Source organism: Ostrea edulis, chromosome 4 (assembly GCF_947568905.1).
Source record: "Ostrea edulis chromosome 4, xbOstEdul1.1, whole genome shotgun sequence".
Lineage (NCBI taxonomy): Eukaryota > Metazoa > Mollusca > Bivalvia > Ostreida > Ostreidae > Ostrea > Ostrea edulis.
The window spans coordinates 54,062,469-54,080,507 of record NC_079167.1 but is presented as its reverse complement, the minus strand read 5'-3'; the positions used below and the strand labels follow the sequence as shown (position 1 = coordinate 54,080,507).

General features: G+C 38.4%; 2 protein-coding genes across 2 annotated transcripts; one reads left to right on the top strand and one right to left on the bottom strand.

Annotated features, from left to right (window-relative positions):
* Positions 1-753: 753 nt before the first annotated feature.
* Positions 754-17,347, top strand: LOC125671689 (carbohydrate sulfotransferase 15-like). The gene is made up of 8 exons (XM_048907544.2): positions 754-845; positions 7,115-7,380; positions 8,395-8,626; positions 8,714-8,830; positions 11,123-11,279; positions 11,401-11,557; positions 15,296-15,443; positions 16,961-17,347. The coding sequence occupies exons 2-8, from the start codon at positions 7,129-7,131 to the stop codon at positions 17,152-17,154; spliced, it is 1,257 nt and encodes a 418-aa protein (XP_048763501.1). The 5' UTR covers positions 754-845; positions 7,115-7,128; the 3' UTR covers positions 17,155-17,347.
* On the bottom strand, positions 2,886-3,950 carry LOC125669044 (uncharacterized). The gene is made up of 2 exons (XM_048903488.2): positions 3,569-3,950; positions 2,886-3,316 (listed from the first exon to the last, which is right to left on the bottom strand). The coding sequence occupies exons 1-2, from the start codon at positions 3,948-3,950 to the stop codon at positions 2,886-2,888; spliced, it is 813 nt and encodes a 270-aa protein (XP_048759445.2).
* Positions 17,348-18,039: the final 692 nt, after the last annotated feature.

Genomic DNA, 18,039 nt, shown 5'->3' with positions numbered 1-18,039 from the left:
GATATTTGATCATCCAACGTGAATTCAGATCCGGAAAAATACACCACACCGAAAGTTCTGTACTTTACCTGTATAATTAAAGTTCTGTACTTTACCTGTATAATTTAGGAATTTCACACATTACAGCTATAATTCAATAACATCAACTGTTATGAAGTTCAAAATGTTCAAAGATATAACATTTTTTAGCATATATATTCAAAGAAATTCCGTCCATTTCGTTTAAATACGGATCGAATATATCATTTTATTTTGTTTTTAATCATTTTTCAAAATCTTATTTATTTCTTTATTCTTTATTCTCTTATTTATTTCATTGTCAATTAAACTTTGCTGCTGTTTTATACTTTACCAATTCATCGTCCATATTCTAATTTTGTTATTTTAGCAAAATTTACATTATATATATATATATATATATATATATATATATATATATATATATATATATATATATATCCTCTTTTATCGAAGTAAAAAAAAAACGTGTTACCGGTCTTCTTCAATCGTGTTTATCTCGGTCGAAATATTTCAAGAAAGTATTCAGAGTTTTATATAGTATATATATATATATATGAATGGTTTTATCATACATAACATCTACATAACACATGATACCAATTGCATATAATATGAAAAGATGTACCGTATACATTCAGGATGTTTGCTACACCCTAAAGGAATGACGTCAGTGCTCTTTTACAAAAGTTCAAGCCGTTATGTAATTGCAACTATGCTTATCAAAAGTTCTGATAGTACAGAAGTGCAGCGAGAGAACATGACAGCTTGTTATCAACACAGAACGATTTGGTGAGGCGTCACCTCCGCAGGACATTACTCTGAAGGTGAGAATCTGGTAGTCTTTTTTATTATTATTATTTTTAACAAGCAAGAAGTAGTTCCGGCACATATAAATCTAAATCGTTAGGCTTTTTTTAAATCGAAAATTAATCGGATGGGTAGGGAAGAGCTGAGGTTTAGTTTATCAACCACATAATGCTTTTCCGAATAGACCCTGTTTAAGACATATAAAATACATACTATGTCCAGACACTGAAGAAACAAAGACTCTGGTCAGTACGCCCTTCAGGGATAATTTGATAGTAAATAAATTATCCTACAGCTGATTAAAATATATTTATTTTCAAATCTCCTTTTGGGCACGGTAAATATCAGTTATCCTCGCAGACAGAATATTGATGATAAGGTGGCGTATAATATCACAGACGTACACAAACAGATTAATAGGGACGCGTGTGACAACCACAAAGTCGTTCTATTATAACTCATGTAATGCATTTCATGAAAATAATTCTTATAATACGGTATTCCTCTCTAGGTTTGAAAAGTTGTCTATATTTCTAAAAATTCCCAAAATAATTCGATATAGATTTTTCATGTTACTCATACACAGACACATAGACACATATACATACACATTCATACAAAGATGCTCAAACACTCACATATATAAACATACATAGATCTATGCACATACATACACGTCCCGTGGGGATCCGGGTTAAAAAGGTCCACAGTATCCCTTGCTTGTCGTAAGAGGCGACTAAATGGAACGGTCTTTCGGATGAGACCACAAAAAACGAGGCCCGTGTCGCAACATGTATGGAGTTATAAAGATCCCTCCCTGTCCAAAGGCCGTAAGCGCCGAGCATAGGCCTAAATTTTGCAGCCCTTCACCGGCAATGGTGACGTCTCCATACGAGAGATTCTCGAGAGGGACGTTAAATGATATACAATCAATATACACATACACAGACACTCATACACAGATACATACACACCCATACATAGACACGCATCGTTTGGAGACAGCCTCTGTGTTTTAAGAACTTGTGCTCATTCTTTTTCTTATACACCCGGGAAATATCCGGACAATAAGGTATGTTCAAATCAAATCAGACACTCATACACAGATACTCAGACATCCATAAATAGATACTCATACATAAATATTCATATATAGTAACAGCAGACCTCCCTCGGTCATGGCTGACCATGGATAGTGACCCTCCGTCCACTATCTGTTTGGGGTGTCTGCTAAACTTAAGCAGTGCCTCTTGTGGCTGTAGAGACTGATGTGAGAGTGATAGTTTCTGTCGCATTGGTCTTATCTGTATGTTGATTCTGATCTGTTGAATATCGTTTCCTTCCTGCGGACTCGCTTGTCTTCTGCCACTGCTGTCAGCTTCTCTTCACCAGCCTGCAGCTGTTTGTTAAGGATGCTTGTCCAGCTGGTGTGGTTATTTGCAAGGTCCTCTCAGTACTTAGTGTTGATGTCGAGCGCCTTCATATCTCTTGCACACGTCCCTGTACCTTAGATGCGGGCGGACGATGCTTCTCTGTCCTGCGACAAACTTACCGTAGAGGACGTCTTTTGGGATACGGCCATCCTCCATACGGCGAACATGGCCTAGTCAGCACAGCCGAAGTCGTCTCAGCGGAGTATACATGGTGGGAGGGGCAGCGCGAGACAGGACTTCAGTGTTGGTCACCTTGTCTTGCAAGGAGATACTGAGTGTGCGGCGGAGGCTTCTGAAGTGGATTATTGATTGATTTGTTGTTTTTACATCTCGTCGATAATTTTAACTCATTTTGAGACGTCACCAGCTGTAGGTGAAGTACCACAAATTTAAACCTATGCTTGGCGCTCAGGGCCGTAGCAGTGAGGGTTCTTTATCGTACCAAAGCCTGCCTCTGTTTTTAAAGTAATATACGAGAGACCCATCACACCCTTCTAAATGCCGAGCGTTTGGCGAAGGAGCGATCACTACCTACATTAACGTCTTATGTTTGACGCGGGCATGGCATGAGCGGGGCTCGAACTCACGACCTCCTGGTTATGAAGCGAACGCCCTACCACTGAGCTAACGCAACCGGTTCTGATGTGGAAGGTGTTGAACCTTTTTTTCCTGCTGGTCATACATGGTCCATATCTCGCTACCACACAGTAGAGTGCTGAGGACGCAGGCGTTGTACACAGCCATCTTCGTTTTCATAGTTAACTTGGTATTGGTCCACACTCTTGATGTCAGGCGGGCGAATGTTGTGACTGCATATCCCGATCCTTTTGTTGATCTCAGCGTCAAGGAAGAGTTATCGGTAAAGGTGGACCCAAGGTAGGTGAACTGGTGGACGACTTTGAGCTCATAGTTGTCAATAGTGATAACTGGTGGTGTCGGTGTGTCTTGACCAATAATGTTTGTCTTCTTCAAACTAATCGTAAGCCCAAAGTCTTTGCAGGCCTGGGAGAAGTGATCCATCAGCAGCTGCAGATCCCGTTGGGTGGGAGTCGCAACTGCGGTGGCATCAGCAAACTGCATTTCTCTGATAAGGGACGTGTCGACCTTTGTTCTCGCCTTTAGACGCGCAAGATTGAAGAGCCTGCCATCTTATCTAGTTCGCAGGTAAATACCCTCTTGGGCTGTGCCAAAGGCGTGTCTCAGGAGGAGTGCGAAGAAAATCCCAAAGAGGGTTGGGGCGAGCAGCAGCCTTGTTTGACCTCACTTCGTATATCAAAGGATTAGGAAAGGTTGCCGTTTAACTGTACAGTCCCCTTCATGTTGGTATGGTAAGACTCGATTAAGCTGTACAGTTATGGGGCAACCGATCTTTCGGAGGGCCTTAAAGAGGCCATCTCTGCTGACAAGATCGAAGGCTTTGGTGAGGTCGATGAATGCAATATACAGGGGCATCTGCTGCTCTCTGCACTTCTCTTGGAGTTGACGAAAGGAGAAGACCATGTCTATCGTGGACCTTTTAACTCGGAAACCACAGTTTGATTTTAGGTAGACACGCTCATGCAGCTTCTGCAGGAGGACCCGAGCATATACTTGGCCAAATATGCTGAAATGGGATATGCCTCTGTAGTTGTTGCAGTCGCTTCTCTCACCCTTGTTCTTGTACAGAGTGACGATCTTGGCATCTCTCATGTCTTGCGGCACATCTCCCTCTCTCCAGCACTGACTGATGACTTCGTGCAAAGGGTACGGTAGAGTAGTCTTGCAGCACTTGATGAGGTCTGGGGGATACTGTCATTGCCTGGTGCCTTGCCTGGAGCCAAACTGTTAATGACCTTGCTCAACGCATCCTTTGGTTGGCTCTGAATCGAGCTCTCCCATTACTGGCATGCATTTAATAGCGTCGAGGGCTGCGGGAGTCACTGTATTCTCTCTGGAGTAGAGGTAGGAGTAGTGTTCCACCCATCTCTCCATCTGCCGGCCTTGGTCAGTAACGACTTCCCCAGGAGTGGATTTGAGGGGGTTGTCTTGCTCTGCGTTGCTTCTAGAGCCTTTCTTATGCCATCATACATCCCTTTGATGTTGCCCATTTCAGCAGCTGGCTGTGTCGTCTCGCTGATCTCTGTCCAGTACTCATTGGTGCAGCACCTGGCGCTGAGCTGGACCTTACTCCTGTCAGCCTTGGGACGCTGCATGTTTCTTTCAGTGGGTGACCGCTTGTACTCTGGGAGTGCGGCGCGCTTGGCTTCAATAACTGGGGTCATCTCGGCCGATTTGGCCTAAAACCAGTCGTTTTCTTCCCAAAGGTAGAATGGTGATTCACAGAGTTTTCCATTTCTGTGTGGTAGTGTCTCTGGGCTGTGATACATCGTATTCTTTCCCAAAGGTCTCTGCAAACTGTTCCACGAGATATGGCTGATTCATCTTGCTGACGTCGATGCGAGGGACCCCTGGTTTCTTTCCATGGTAAAACCTTTGGTTGCACCTGATCTTGCAGCATACAAGGGAGTGGTCTGTGTCGCAGTCTGCGCTGTGGTAAGAGCGTGTGTAGAGAACATTCTTGATGGCGGCGCGCCTGACCAGGATCAGATCCAGTTGATGTCATTGCTTTGAGCATGGATGTATCCAGGAGACCTTGTGTTGAGGGTTTGGTCTTGATGAAGGAGTTGGCAATGCACAGGTTGTGGAAGGCGCATAGCTTGAGCAGTCGCTTCCGTTATTGTTTAATTTTCCCACTCCAAATGGACCAAGGCAAGAGGGCCATGAATCTTTGTCTGTCCCACTCTAGCATTGACGTCACCCAGGAGAACAAGTTGTTCGGTGCTGGCGGTGTTGCTGATGATGGATGCAAAGAATCAGGAGTCGCTCGGAGCGGTTGCTGCCTGGTTTAACCATATTCAGCAAGCTGTTCTTTACTGCAAAGCCAACACCATGTTCTCTGGGCTCATCAGAGCCCTTCCCTTGCCAGAGCAATGTGTAGTCATCCTACAATGTGCTTGCATCGGCGAGCCGTGTTTCCTGCAGAGTGGCAATATCGACTGTATGACAAACGGGATGATTTCAGCTTCTCCATCGTCAACTTCCCACATTTATGTAGCAATATTCCATTATCACCTGCATATGGTGTTTATATATCTCAACTGATTCGATATGCAAGAGCTTGTTCTGGGTATAGTCAGTTTTTAAATCGAGGTAAGCTACTGACAAACAAGTTGATGGTACAGGGATTTCAACAGTCTCGATTGAAGTCAGCATTTCGCAAATTCTATGGTCGTTATAACGATCTAGTTCGTCAATACAACCTCGCATTGGGTCAAATGCTGTCTGACGTGTTTCATACCGATTGTTAAGCCGTTCTTGGCACACTGATTTTGACTGCGGATAACTCCGTTTACCTGATCAGGATATGGGGCTCACGGTGGGTGTGACCGGTCAACAGGGGATGCTTACTCCTCCTAGGCACCTGATCCCACCTCTGGTGTGTCCAGGGGTCCGTGTTTGGCCAACTATCTATTTTGTATTGCTTGTAGGAATTATGAGATTGATCACTGTTCGTTATCTTCACCTTGCATTTAGCCCTTTGAGATCATTTTTGATGACGGCTGGTTGTTTGAGTGATGGCTTTTCACCGGTTACTGTTTCTTCCTGTGTTCTGTCGACACCAGATCAGTGGCGGAGCTAGAGTGTTCTCTCCAGGTGCAGGTGTGAGTGTGTAGGTGATGGCATGCACGGATGTAATCCTGGGAATTGTGACATAGAGGATAGGTTGTTGCCCGTATAGAAGCCCCCCCCCTCGCCCCGCCCCCTCCCCACGCTGTTACTGTGATCCATAGGAAAGACAGAGGCCAATACAGTTTGGCAGCAGCAGCGTCGCAGGAGTTGCTGGATGTGTGCTGAAGTTCAGCAGCAAACCACCTTAAGGATTCCGGCTCCGGATTTTTCTTCGAGGTCTACTCCTGAAGCCTTTCCTATAAATAGGTGACCACAAGGCAGCGGGGTGTAAGATGGCTGTCATTGGTTCTCCTGCGCCGGCGCCCTTTGACAGATCTTGGTTTTATTCTATCAGGGTATCTAGCCACCCTCCACAATACCCTTAAGAGTATTGTTGGGATTGCCAATTTATTCACCGACAGCTCGACCCTGGGGCAGGTAGAACTGGGTTACAGGATACCAGTAGCAGACAAAGCCTGACCTGACGATTAATTATTCATTCATATACAGACTAATACTTTAAACCCCTAATGTATACCCATCCTGGCTTTACGACAATGGTTTGATGTTTCGAAAAAATCCTATATATTCCTAAGTAAAATCTACAATCATGAGTCTACGCTAAAAGAATATACTTTCCGGCGCCTAGTCATACCTAAAACGTTAAGCATAGGTAGCGACTGTTCCTTCTCCAAGCTGTTCTTGAGAAGATTTTTACAGTATTTTTTTTCTCCAGACATATTGCAATAGGTCACTCGGGTGGCTCAGGGTTCGCACTGGTAAAGAAAATGACTGTAAAAAAAATTAACAAAGCGCAAAGTGTTTCCCTTTAATGACAGTTATGACACATTGCTTATTATACCAATTACAAAAATTTACTAACTGCAACACATAATCATAATGTTCGATAGATTCCTGTAAATCCATACTTGTGAATAAGTACATTCGGTGAATATTTACATTCATGTTCCTTGCTTGAAATTAATTGATTTGTAAATTTTACAAAACTCTCCTTGCAACGTTTCATCAAAGTATATATTTCCCCCTAAATCTAAGAGAGAGAGAGAGAGAGAGAGAGAGAGAGAGAGAGAGAGAGTGAAAATAGCTTGTACTTGTTCCATTGTACTTGTTCATTGTAATTTCAGTGCCTGCTGTATACATGTACTGCGCGGTATACAGGATGAACTCGATACAGTACCAGCGTATTTTCACCTTCCTGACCCTTCTGCTCGTGTTGGCTATTTGGACGGCACTCTTGACTGGTTTCCAGATGACGCAGTTCGACTACTCGGGTGTTTTTTCACGGGCGGGGATACCCAAACCGCGCGAGACGAGACCAGAGTGGTGCTCATTAGTGTTCCAGTCTCATCAGAACACAAACAGTAGCTTAGTGGAAGATTTGTTCGCTCTTGTAGGTAGATGTTCACAATAGTTTGATAGTCTAAATTTTGAAGCTATATTTTGAAAAGCTCTGTAAAACAGCATGACTAGGAAACAGTGTAACATTAGGCTCCTGGCTGACAAAAACAGCGTAATTAGGCTCCAGGGTTACAGAACAACGTATCTCGGCTCTGGTATCATAGAACTAAAACATTTCATCTCTGTCTGCACTTTTTCATTGTTTCTTTTATAGAGCAAATGTGAGGTCATATCGGTTTATGACCCTAGAGTCAAACTTCAACTATATATTTACGTAAAACATTAAAAATCTCAACTCTCTATCTCATAGATATTGAATATCTTTGAGTTTATTTCAAACATACATACCTGCATCCAAAAAGTCATTTTAAGACTTCAAGGATCGAAGAAAGTAATTTTTTTTTACCCGTTTTAATGTTAACTTTTAAAATACTGAACATGTTCTGCCAGGTCCCAAGTGGCAAATTGGCACCAACCATGACTTTTCTTTCCAGGAATTAAAGGTAGCATGGAAGAAAACAGCTGCAGAAATATTTTGTAGGTAGCTCTAGCTTGATACGTCTAATACGTGAGGAATGAGGATGACACCTTTTGATTCTAACGAAGCCCTTGAGGAATTATAAAATATGCCTTCAAAAAATCTTCCCTGGGATTTTTTTTTAAATCTTCTAGAATAATGTAAAATTTTGTGGGAAATTTGTTAATATCCAAGGGAAATTCTATCCTATGGAAAAATATCGCATTTGTAAATTATTTCTAATAGGAATACGTAAAATTCCGATAGGATTTTATTATTTCCCATAGGATTTTGTTAGCTTCCTTGGAAATTTCTTTTTCCCTCGGAATTTTCTTTCATCTGTCAGTTGAAAGTCTGTAGATGATAGGCTATTAGACAGCACAATTTAAATTTCTGGAGACGTAAGAGAATGGGGAGCGCCGATTCGTCACTATGGACTCCACAGATTTATCCGAGAATGTGCTTACTAATGTGAACACTTCGTTCCAGACGCCACCAAACTTCGAACAAACTTTCAAGAACCCTTGTTTCTACGACGCTTGTCATCAAACTAGGAACGGCACCATTAGGAAACTCCGCTGCCTTCCGTTTTTTCACGTGTTGGGGGTAGACAAGTGTGGGTCGACGGATTTATACAGTCGTATTGTCCGCCACCCACAGATCTTCCCCAACAATGGGACACTGAACAAAGAAACCATGTGGTGGTCATGGCGACGGTATGGTAAGCAATGATCTGTATTATATACCGATTTTTTATCGATTAGAAAGCACTGATGGTATACATTAATTTTCTTTTACTTTTTGAAAGGTCACAAACTTAAAGTAGAGACACACCAAAAGGAAACGTTTCTCCGGTACTTACAATATTTCGATGGCCTCTCCAACAAGCTAGAACACTCCCAACGTGACTACAGCAGTATAACAGGTTTTTCATATGTCGAACAAAACTGATAGAAACTACGTTTTTTACACTTTGTAGTTGACATTATTAGAAGATATGCACCAAATGCGCATTATTTTCAACACGTAACTTATAGTTATAAACAGCGCGGGACGGTCTAATTCACTGTGCCTTTTAACATTATAAATACATTTGATTTTAGATATTTACATTTTCAATGTTTTTACGATATCTACACATTACAATGCTAGGTATTTCCTCATGAACGCGCTGCAGTTGTAAACAACGCGCATGTGCATACAGAACAACTTGATGAATGTAGTACGTCTATTTCAACGGCTGGGAAGACAGAAATAAATAAAAGTATAATGTAAACATAAGTTTTGAAATATATGAGGTGAGGGTATGAACTGCAACACTTTACGCCGGCATACTTTGCATGAAGCATAATGGTCTCATTTTTAAATTAAAAACATAATATATCTGGCAATCTTTTACAATGGTTTAGAAGCTATTTATGTCACAAATCACAAAAAGTAATATATAAGGACCTTTTATCGTCAAAACTTGATATATTTGCTAGTGTACCCCAAGGTTCTGTTTTAGGACCTTTAATTACTATTTTTGATTTCTGATGTTATTGTAAATATGCTATCAATGTGTAGATTATTTGCTAATGACAACTCACTCCAGCAATCTTCATATGATATGCTAGATATTGAATATAAGCTTAATCATGATTTACATATATTAGAAACATGGTCAAATAAGTGGTTACTCAAATTCAATCCATCCAAGACTAAAGTTGTTTACTTTTCAAAGAAAGACAACCCTGTTCTACCAAAACTAGTTTGTCAAGGTGATAGGCTAGAGTGTGTTCCAGTCCATCGTCAATTAGTCTTATTGTTGCCACACAACCTCATTTGGTCTGTGCATATTGATTTCATAGTAGACAAAGCTTATTTTTAAAAATGGACTTTTGAAAATTGGTAGGAAACATTTGTCAAAATTGTACATGGCATTCATTAGACATACTCTTGGATATGCTTCAATTGTTTGGGATGGCTGTTCTGTTCACGATACTGACAAACTTGAAAAAAGTACAATTATCTGCAGCTAGAATTGTCACTGGTCTTCCTATCTGCCTTTGCAAACTAATATAGATATTTTTCGAGCTGTTCACGAAGTTATAGATGTAACTAGTAGATTCATTTGATTATTGTACATTTTACCTATTGATTATTATCTCGCATGACATATTGTAATACTTTTAGGAGAGGGACTTGTAAGTTGTTAGAACTGTTCCCAATCCTTTTGATTTGATCAATAAAATATGTTTATAATAAAACAAACAAGACACGAAGCATACCTACGTGAAACGTCACAGTTCATACTCTCATGTAGTATCAAAATGTCAAGTGTCACAGTTCATACTCTCGTGTATTATCAAAATATCAAGCGTCACAGTTCATACTCTCATGTAGTATCAAAATGTCAAGTGTCACAGTTCATACTCTCGTGTATTATTAAAATATCAAGCGTCACAGTTCATACTCTCGTGTATTATCAAAATGTCAAGCGTCACAGTTCATACTCTCATGTAGTATCAAAATGTCAAGCGTCACAGTTCATACTCTCGTGTATTATCAAAATATCAAGCGTCACAGTTCATACTCTCGTGTATTATCAAAATGTCAAGCGTCACAGTTCATACTCTCATGTAGTATCAAAATGTCAAGCGTCACAGTTCATACTCTCGTGTATTATCAAAATATCAAGCGTCACAGTTCATACTCTCGTGTATTATCAAAATGTCAAGTGTCACAGTTCATACTCTCATGTAGTATCAAAATGTCAAGCGTCACAGTTCATACTCTCGTGTAGTATCAAAATGTCAAGCGTCACAGTTCATACTCTCGTGTATTATCAAAATGTCAAGCGTCACAGTTCATACTCTCCTGTATTATCAAAACGTCAAGCGTCACAGTTCATACTCTCGTGTATTATCAAATTGAAATTCATTTCTTAACGACAAGAATAACACCGGACTCGCGCTAATTCTGGAGGATCAATGTTCTTATTACCAGCAAAAAAATATGTTTTAACGATTTGATAGACCTGGGTTTTTTTTTATTCTTTAATCGGTTTCCAACATTAAATGAAATTTTACATATGAAAAGTATAGTGTACGCCTCGTCAACTAGTTTACACTAAAAAAAAACTTACAATGTCGTGTACCAGATGTAAAAGTGTTTCTCTCATTTATGTGAAATCAGCGTGCCATACTTATTATACAACCCTTATGAACATTTACAGGTGATGGAACGCCCATGGACTTTTGGGACTTCTCAGGTTGGCCACAGATTCCCCAAAATTTTGGTCTTCAGGATCCGAAAGTATTAACTCCTCATCTGATGAAATATTTCAATCCCTATCTGAAGTTTATCTTGATATTCAGACAACCATCGGAAAGGTATATATACATCCTGTTGGATTCTTCCAATATTCAGTATTCTGTCCGCCTTTAATGTCGTTCTGAGTGTTGATTCAACTTTATATCACCTTATGTTGCTTTCAGACTACTCGACTTTCAGGTTATTCTCGGATTACATTTTTCTAAAACTTGGAGACCCAACACCTAAAGCTTTTCATGGGAAAGTCTTGCGCGCCATCACGATGTTTAACAACTGCCGCAAGAACCACACCGTACGAGCGTGTCTGTTTAGTCGGGAACTCCACGTTAAACTTCCGGTACGTCATCAAACCTGGATCGCTCCGATATCGCGTAACGCTTGAATTCCAGGAACATGGGGTTACTCCCATTTCGTCCATGTAACTTTGAGACAGAATTGAAATACAAAATTTCGCTTACAAGAGTAAAGTAGAATGAATTTCCTAAACAATTATACCAAGATTGATTATATATATGTATATCGCGAATACATAAGATTTATTGTGAGGTGAACGCCTTAATAAACGGTCACCCAAATTATATTGGTGGGTCCCCCCTTAAGTTCGATAGCAAATTATGGTTTAATACAGTCAAAAAATAATGTTATTACATTTCACAAGTATTTGTTTTGAGACCCTGACTAGAAAAACTCAAACGTTGGAAAAAGTACATGCCAAAACTCGCCGTGGGTCTAAATCAATATAAAGAAAATGGTTTTTGTTGAAATCATCCTCCCAAATGAAGTTTGGAGACTTGTTGTTTTTGCTCATTTCTTATGCTTCCGCTCTTGTTTCTTCTTTCTTGCACCAAAATATGTCCGCAATTGTTCTCCGTAACTGGTTGATGAAAGTATATCATTAATATTCAATGCTGCAGGAATGTTTTTAACGTAGAAAAATTACTGTTACAACCAGTTTCACGGACTTTTTTTCTAAACGCCTTTAGATATTGAACTGAGTTTGTGTATGCAGATGTATATTGATGAGTTACAGATCGAGGCTGAGTTCTGTTCCAGTTCGTTGATTTTCGATGGAGTTATATTTATTTTATGGTTGCTAAAACATAGAAAGGATTGTTGTTAAGGTGTATGCTACACCAGGGAAATTTGGTGTAGATGAAAAGTGGAGGATGTGAACAACAATATTTTGAAGTTGAAAAATTTTCAAATTTACTTTATTTTGTCAAAAAAATACAGTTTTAGTAGGTAATCTGAAAAAAAAAATTAAAAACCCATGCTGGACTCGAACCTGTGACCTACAGTTCAGCAATCGGTATTCTTTTTTTTTTTTCTCTCTCTCTCTCTTTTTCTTTTAGCAATCTGTATTCTAACCTACTGAGCTACTCGGCTAGGTATTTAAATGGAAAAGGAAAAGTCAAATATTGCTGATGTCGATATTTTTTTTCATCCATGTTTTTAAAGGAATTCAGTCATTATGACGATGTAGAGTACTACCTTAAGTTCTTCGTTGTACTAAATGTGTGTAACTTACGATCAATGCTATATTTTGATGAATTTCCTACATTTGACTTTACTACAGGTGTGGGCATTGGTGTCGAGCCGACACATCTAGTTCTGTTGTTGTTGTTTTCAGATCGAATGGAGTTTAGACACTTTATAGGATGATTAAATAGAGGGGTGGGGGGGTGGGGGGGTCTAACATAAAACTCGATGGAATAAAAATTGAAGTCCTTATTTCAACAGATATTATAACTTTAGAAATATCATAGATACAATCTTAGAATATTCATTAATGATAAGGGGGTGATGGCAAAGTTCTACAAAATTGGATCAAACTCCTGTGACTTTAACCTCTGACTTTCATCGGCTGATCTAATTGTGATTGTGCGAGAACATGTAGAAAGTTTTGAGGAAATGAGAAATTATTTTTTATTGTTTCAGTAGAATAATTCCTTATTAATAACATGGAGAAAAGTTCCGGGGGTGGGAAAAAATTGATTATATTACTGTTATGAATACTCGTTATGCGTTTCCGGGTTTTATAGAAACTGGCGATATTTCTCAAATACCCAAGTATGCACCAATTAACACTTATCGGTATAACTAATATAATTCCCAAGATCAGATGAAAAATTCAACAAAATAAACAAATGAATATTGCTTGAAAGCATACCTACTGGGAGCGTTTCGTATAAACCGCCCTAGCTTCGGACACCATCGTCGTATTCTCGGACACGGGAACGATGATTGCCGAACATAATCGCGTTACTGACACAGAGATCATACGTATAATACGCCATATTATTTATATGCATTCCCCTATAAAGATATCGTGTATAATGTATGAGACATCTTCTGGTTTTAATAAGATATCGATAAATTTTATAAGATATCTCATATGCTTTTTTTTTTTTTAAATTCTTGCGGCCGATTTGATGCTAAATGCATCAAACTTATCTTGTATAGACTGGTATAACTTCAGAACCTGGAGTACCGGTAATAAAATCATGGGATCTTCAACAATGATGATTGGATGATGATTCCTACAAAATGGCCATCAATGTCATGTGACTCCAGTGACCTCGACCTCTGACCTTGACATAAAAAATTTCTAACCTCCAAAACTGGGCTGATAGAGACATAATATCTTCAACAATAATGATTGGAGGTTGAAGCCTACAAACTAGTATTAAGGGTATGTGACTACAGCGACCTTGACCTTGATCATAAAAACTTGTATATCTACAGAGCCATCTTCACAAGTCAAGGATTATTGATTCAATAAGACTTGTGAAGATGCGTTTGGGAGACCTTATGATTGGCAGAGTATAATGATATCTTGTTGTGTTCATGTATATAAATATACAGTGTATACAAAAGAATGAGAAACAAGTTCTGAAAACTTGCGGTTTTTTTTAGAAAAGTATCTCGTTGATTTGTATGTATTTATATAACACAATGGCAGACTTGTGGGTTTTCATTCGAAATTTGGAGACTGTTTTGCTGGTACTGGTATGTTGAGACAACTTCCAAGTAAAGGTAGATAATCTATGAGTGTGATGCTGATTTATCCAAGTAAAGGTAGATAAACCATTAGTGTGATGCTGATATATCTGAATAAATGATTTTTGGCGTTCACCTAACTTTAAATCTGAAACTATTCAAGATGTATGATGGAGCTTGGTATCATTGTTAAAGAAATTCATTCTTTTTAGCATACATATACGTTTTTCGAACTTTAACCTCTTATAACATTACAGAGACCAAATGGGGTTAGGGGTGGGGTTAAGGTTGAGTTTGAGGGGGTTGGGATTGTCATTGATTACACGTTTGAACAACTTTTATAAAGATCCTTTTCACTAATTAGAAAACACTTTAGGCAACCAGAATATATCGATTAATGTTTTGCTTACAGGAGTCACGCATAGTATTTTCATCAGAGGGTACGGGCCTTCATATTCCAATATAAAAATATATCACACCGCTATGTATGTAATGTTTTTATAAACCAGAAAATGGTATGAGTTATGCAACAAACTTTATTTTTTAAGTTATATTCATTTAAAGAAACAATTAGAATAGCAAATAAATCTATAACACTTTTAAACTCATTTTATAGTATTATCTAAGGGCAAATCACTCCACACAAAAAGCACAACGGTATTCCAGCTATCGTTTAGTAGAAGATGGAATCTTAGTGCCCTCTCATATTTTTCAAATTGACAACACAATTCCTCACAGTATACTTACTGGGTCTCTGTATTGTGTGATGTATAAAGCGCGAGCCGAGCGTTTCGAGATATCGGGAGCGGGCGCAGACGGGCATGTTAAAGACCCAATTTTAAGTTAACACCCCCAAATTGTAAGCTGCCTGTCAATCAAACATTTAATAATAGATTTCAGGTGGAGTGACATCTGCAGACACTGTGGTCTGGAGGGACTCCAGAGAGGTCAACAGTCAATTAGTACAGAAACTCTGGTATACTGGGTTTTGATAGCATGGGCCTGTCCACAACTTGTGGATTATAATTCCTAACACTCATTATGACGTGTCTTATTTTGAAATTTCAATTTGAAGGTCCGTCTCCACGTTGGTGTGTATTCCGTCTTCCTTGAAGAATGGCTAAAGGTGTACGACACGACTAACTTTCTGTTTCTTAGGACAGAAGATTATTCCAGAAACATAAAAGGGACCTTAAAAACAATATTTTCGTTCCTCGGAGTCGGTAAGCAAAGTAGAACTATGGGAGTAATGTCTCCATCATCTTTGCAAGCCAAGGGTTTTCGGTCCACTCCGCTTCCCACACCGACAACCTTTGGTTTGCGAAGATGTGCCTCCACGGGACTTATCCAATCTGGGCCAATATTTAACATTTTCTCAAAATGACCTTGAATCAGGGCCATAAGTCTCATGACACATAATCGGGTCATGTCTATGTGGCGCCAAATTAACATTAATAGATATTAATGCGTTGCAACAATTCCATTGAAGATCTCTTTAATTAATTAATGATATCTTCAATTCTAAATTATTGCGCGCATTTATTGAATTATTGATAGTATTAATCATTCTGCTGAGTTGATGAGCGCTATATTTGAATTGTTGCTCTCTTTTTAAAAATGAATTGATGATATCGACAATTGAATTGAAGTGGGTAACAGTCAATTGAAGAAGGCAATAATTCAGTTAATGCTCACATTAATTCATCTAATGCTTGCAATAATTGAATTATTGCTCTCTTCAATTGAATTAATGATATAATTAATTCAACTGATGCGAGCAATAATTCTTTTAGAGAGCAACTAAAAAACTAGAGATATCTTTAATTCAGCATTGTTGTTTCCTTTAAAAGAATTGATGCGCGTATTAACTCATTCTATAAAAACATTGTAAATAAATAAATATATCTTTAATTGAATTATAGAGATCATCAAATCATTTATACCGAATTCCAAATGCAATTTTGTGAGCAATAATTCCACCACATTGATGCGTGCACAATAATTGAATTGATGAATGCAATAATTGAATTGACGAGCGCATTAAATCAATTATTGCCCTCATTAATTGAATTAGTGTGCGCAAAACATCAATTATTGCTCTCATCAATTGAACTAATGCGCGCATCAAATCAATTATTGCTCTCATCAATGCGTACATCAAATAAATTATTGCTCTCATCAATTCAATTATTGTGCGCAATTATGGAATTGATGATATCTTCATTGTCATTGTCAAATAATTGAAGGCATCTTCGATTATCTGAGTTTATGTTAATTTGGTGCTTCAGACATTTCATAAGCATTTAATGAATTAATGGCTCGGACTGGCAAATGTTTTCTCCCAATGATCGTGACCTTGATCCAGGGTCATAGTACGACTTTGTACCAGATATAATTTTTAAACAATCACATTTACCAGTATTTTTCTGACATAACGCGGTACGTATATGTTTCAATTCAATTAGTGAATTAAAAATTAAATTTGGAATGAATTTCTAGGTTGTTTGTAAGGAGGGGTGGGGGTAAATTCTGTTAGCTGATTGTAAAGATACCCATTCTACAGAGCTTAAGGTAATTTCTGCATTGGTCTGTTATATTCGTACTATAAAGATAGTTTCATTACTTATTAAGTGAGACGGTGGGACTGACTAAAACCTAACCCTCTCCCTTTTTTGTTTGGTGGTGGTGGGATGATATTGTTGTCCTTAATCTTGAGCACATTTCCAAATCGTTTTGACAGAAGAACTTCCAGAAGAAAAGTTAAAAGAAATATCAGACGGCACACGGATGTACAAAACAAGAAGGAAGAAGAAATCCGCTGCCATGATGTCAGAAACTAGGCGTTTGTTGGATAAATTCTATGCTCCTTTTGTGCGACATTTACATGCTTTAACAAATGATGAACGATTTCTTTGGAATGACAGACTATCATAGGTGAACAACGTGGATTAGCGTCTGTTAGCTCTGTTTGTTGTTTTTTGCTCTCTCTTTTTCAAAGCAGAGAAAAGAATTTGTACATATATTTTTTATTCTGATATATATCCACAAAATTCTCGAAAATCATGTGAGGATTCAGCTTTATGTTTATATATAATCATATTGAAAACAAGAATCGCATACGTACGTATATAGTGCGTTTGTGGTTTTTATACAACAGAATCCGTAGCCGTAATGTAGACGTGCAGCTTCACGGTAGTCACAAAACAAAAAGGAGACCCCCCCCCACCTCCCACCCCCCAAAAGAATGTTGTATACCTATTTGTAAATGTTTCAATAATGCTTAAAAAACAAATTTACCTATATTTCCCTATGAAACCACCTTTATTTTTGCATTACTCACAAATCTTTACTTGAAAAGTCAATGGAAAAATGTTACCCAACAAGATGTGTTTGTAGAACACTGATGCCCCGATGTACAACAAATCAGTGTGTACTATAAAAAGAGGGAAAATCAAATCATAGCTATAATAATTGATTCTAAAATGTGAATGTCAAAATACATAAAGTCCCTAAATCCGTATTTTACATAAATAGGAGAAATATGCATTATATCTTGCTCTAATATTATACACACATAATGAATAACTGTATAGTACGAAAGCCCAGAAGGCTCATTCAAGATTCGAAATTCAAAGTACGAGATTCGAAATTCAAAATACGGGATTCGAATTTCGAAATTCAAAATTCAAATTAACCAACCAAAACGTAGGTCACAATAGATTAAAGGTTAGAGGGTACATGCATATAAACTTAAAATATGACAGAAAGCTTATTCTCCTAATATGTTTACCAAACATCGAAACATTTCTTTTTAAAAAA

Excerpts from the sequence above, each read along its gene's own strand:
- LOC125669044 (XM_048903488.2), bottom strand. The coding sequence starts at position 3,950 with ATGAGAGATGCCAAGATCGTCACTCTGTACAAGAACAAGGGTGAGAGA. Across the intron at positions 3,317-3,568 it reads ATACCAACATGAAGGGGACT|TTGCGACTCCCACCCAACGG; the intron begins GTACAGTTAAAC and ends ATGCCACCGCAG.
- LOC125671689 (XM_048907544.2), top strand. The coding sequence starts at position 7,129 with ATGTACTGCGCGGTATACAGGATGAACTCGATACAGTACCAGCGTATT. Across the intron at positions 8,831-11,122 it reads TGACTACAGCAGTATAACAG|GTGATGGAACGCCCATGGAC; the intron begins GTTTTTCATATG and ends GAACATTTACAG. Across the intron at positions 11,280-11,400 it reads TTCAGACAACCATCGGAAAG|GTTATTCTCGGATTACATTT; the intron begins GTATATATACAT and ends CTCGACTTTCAG.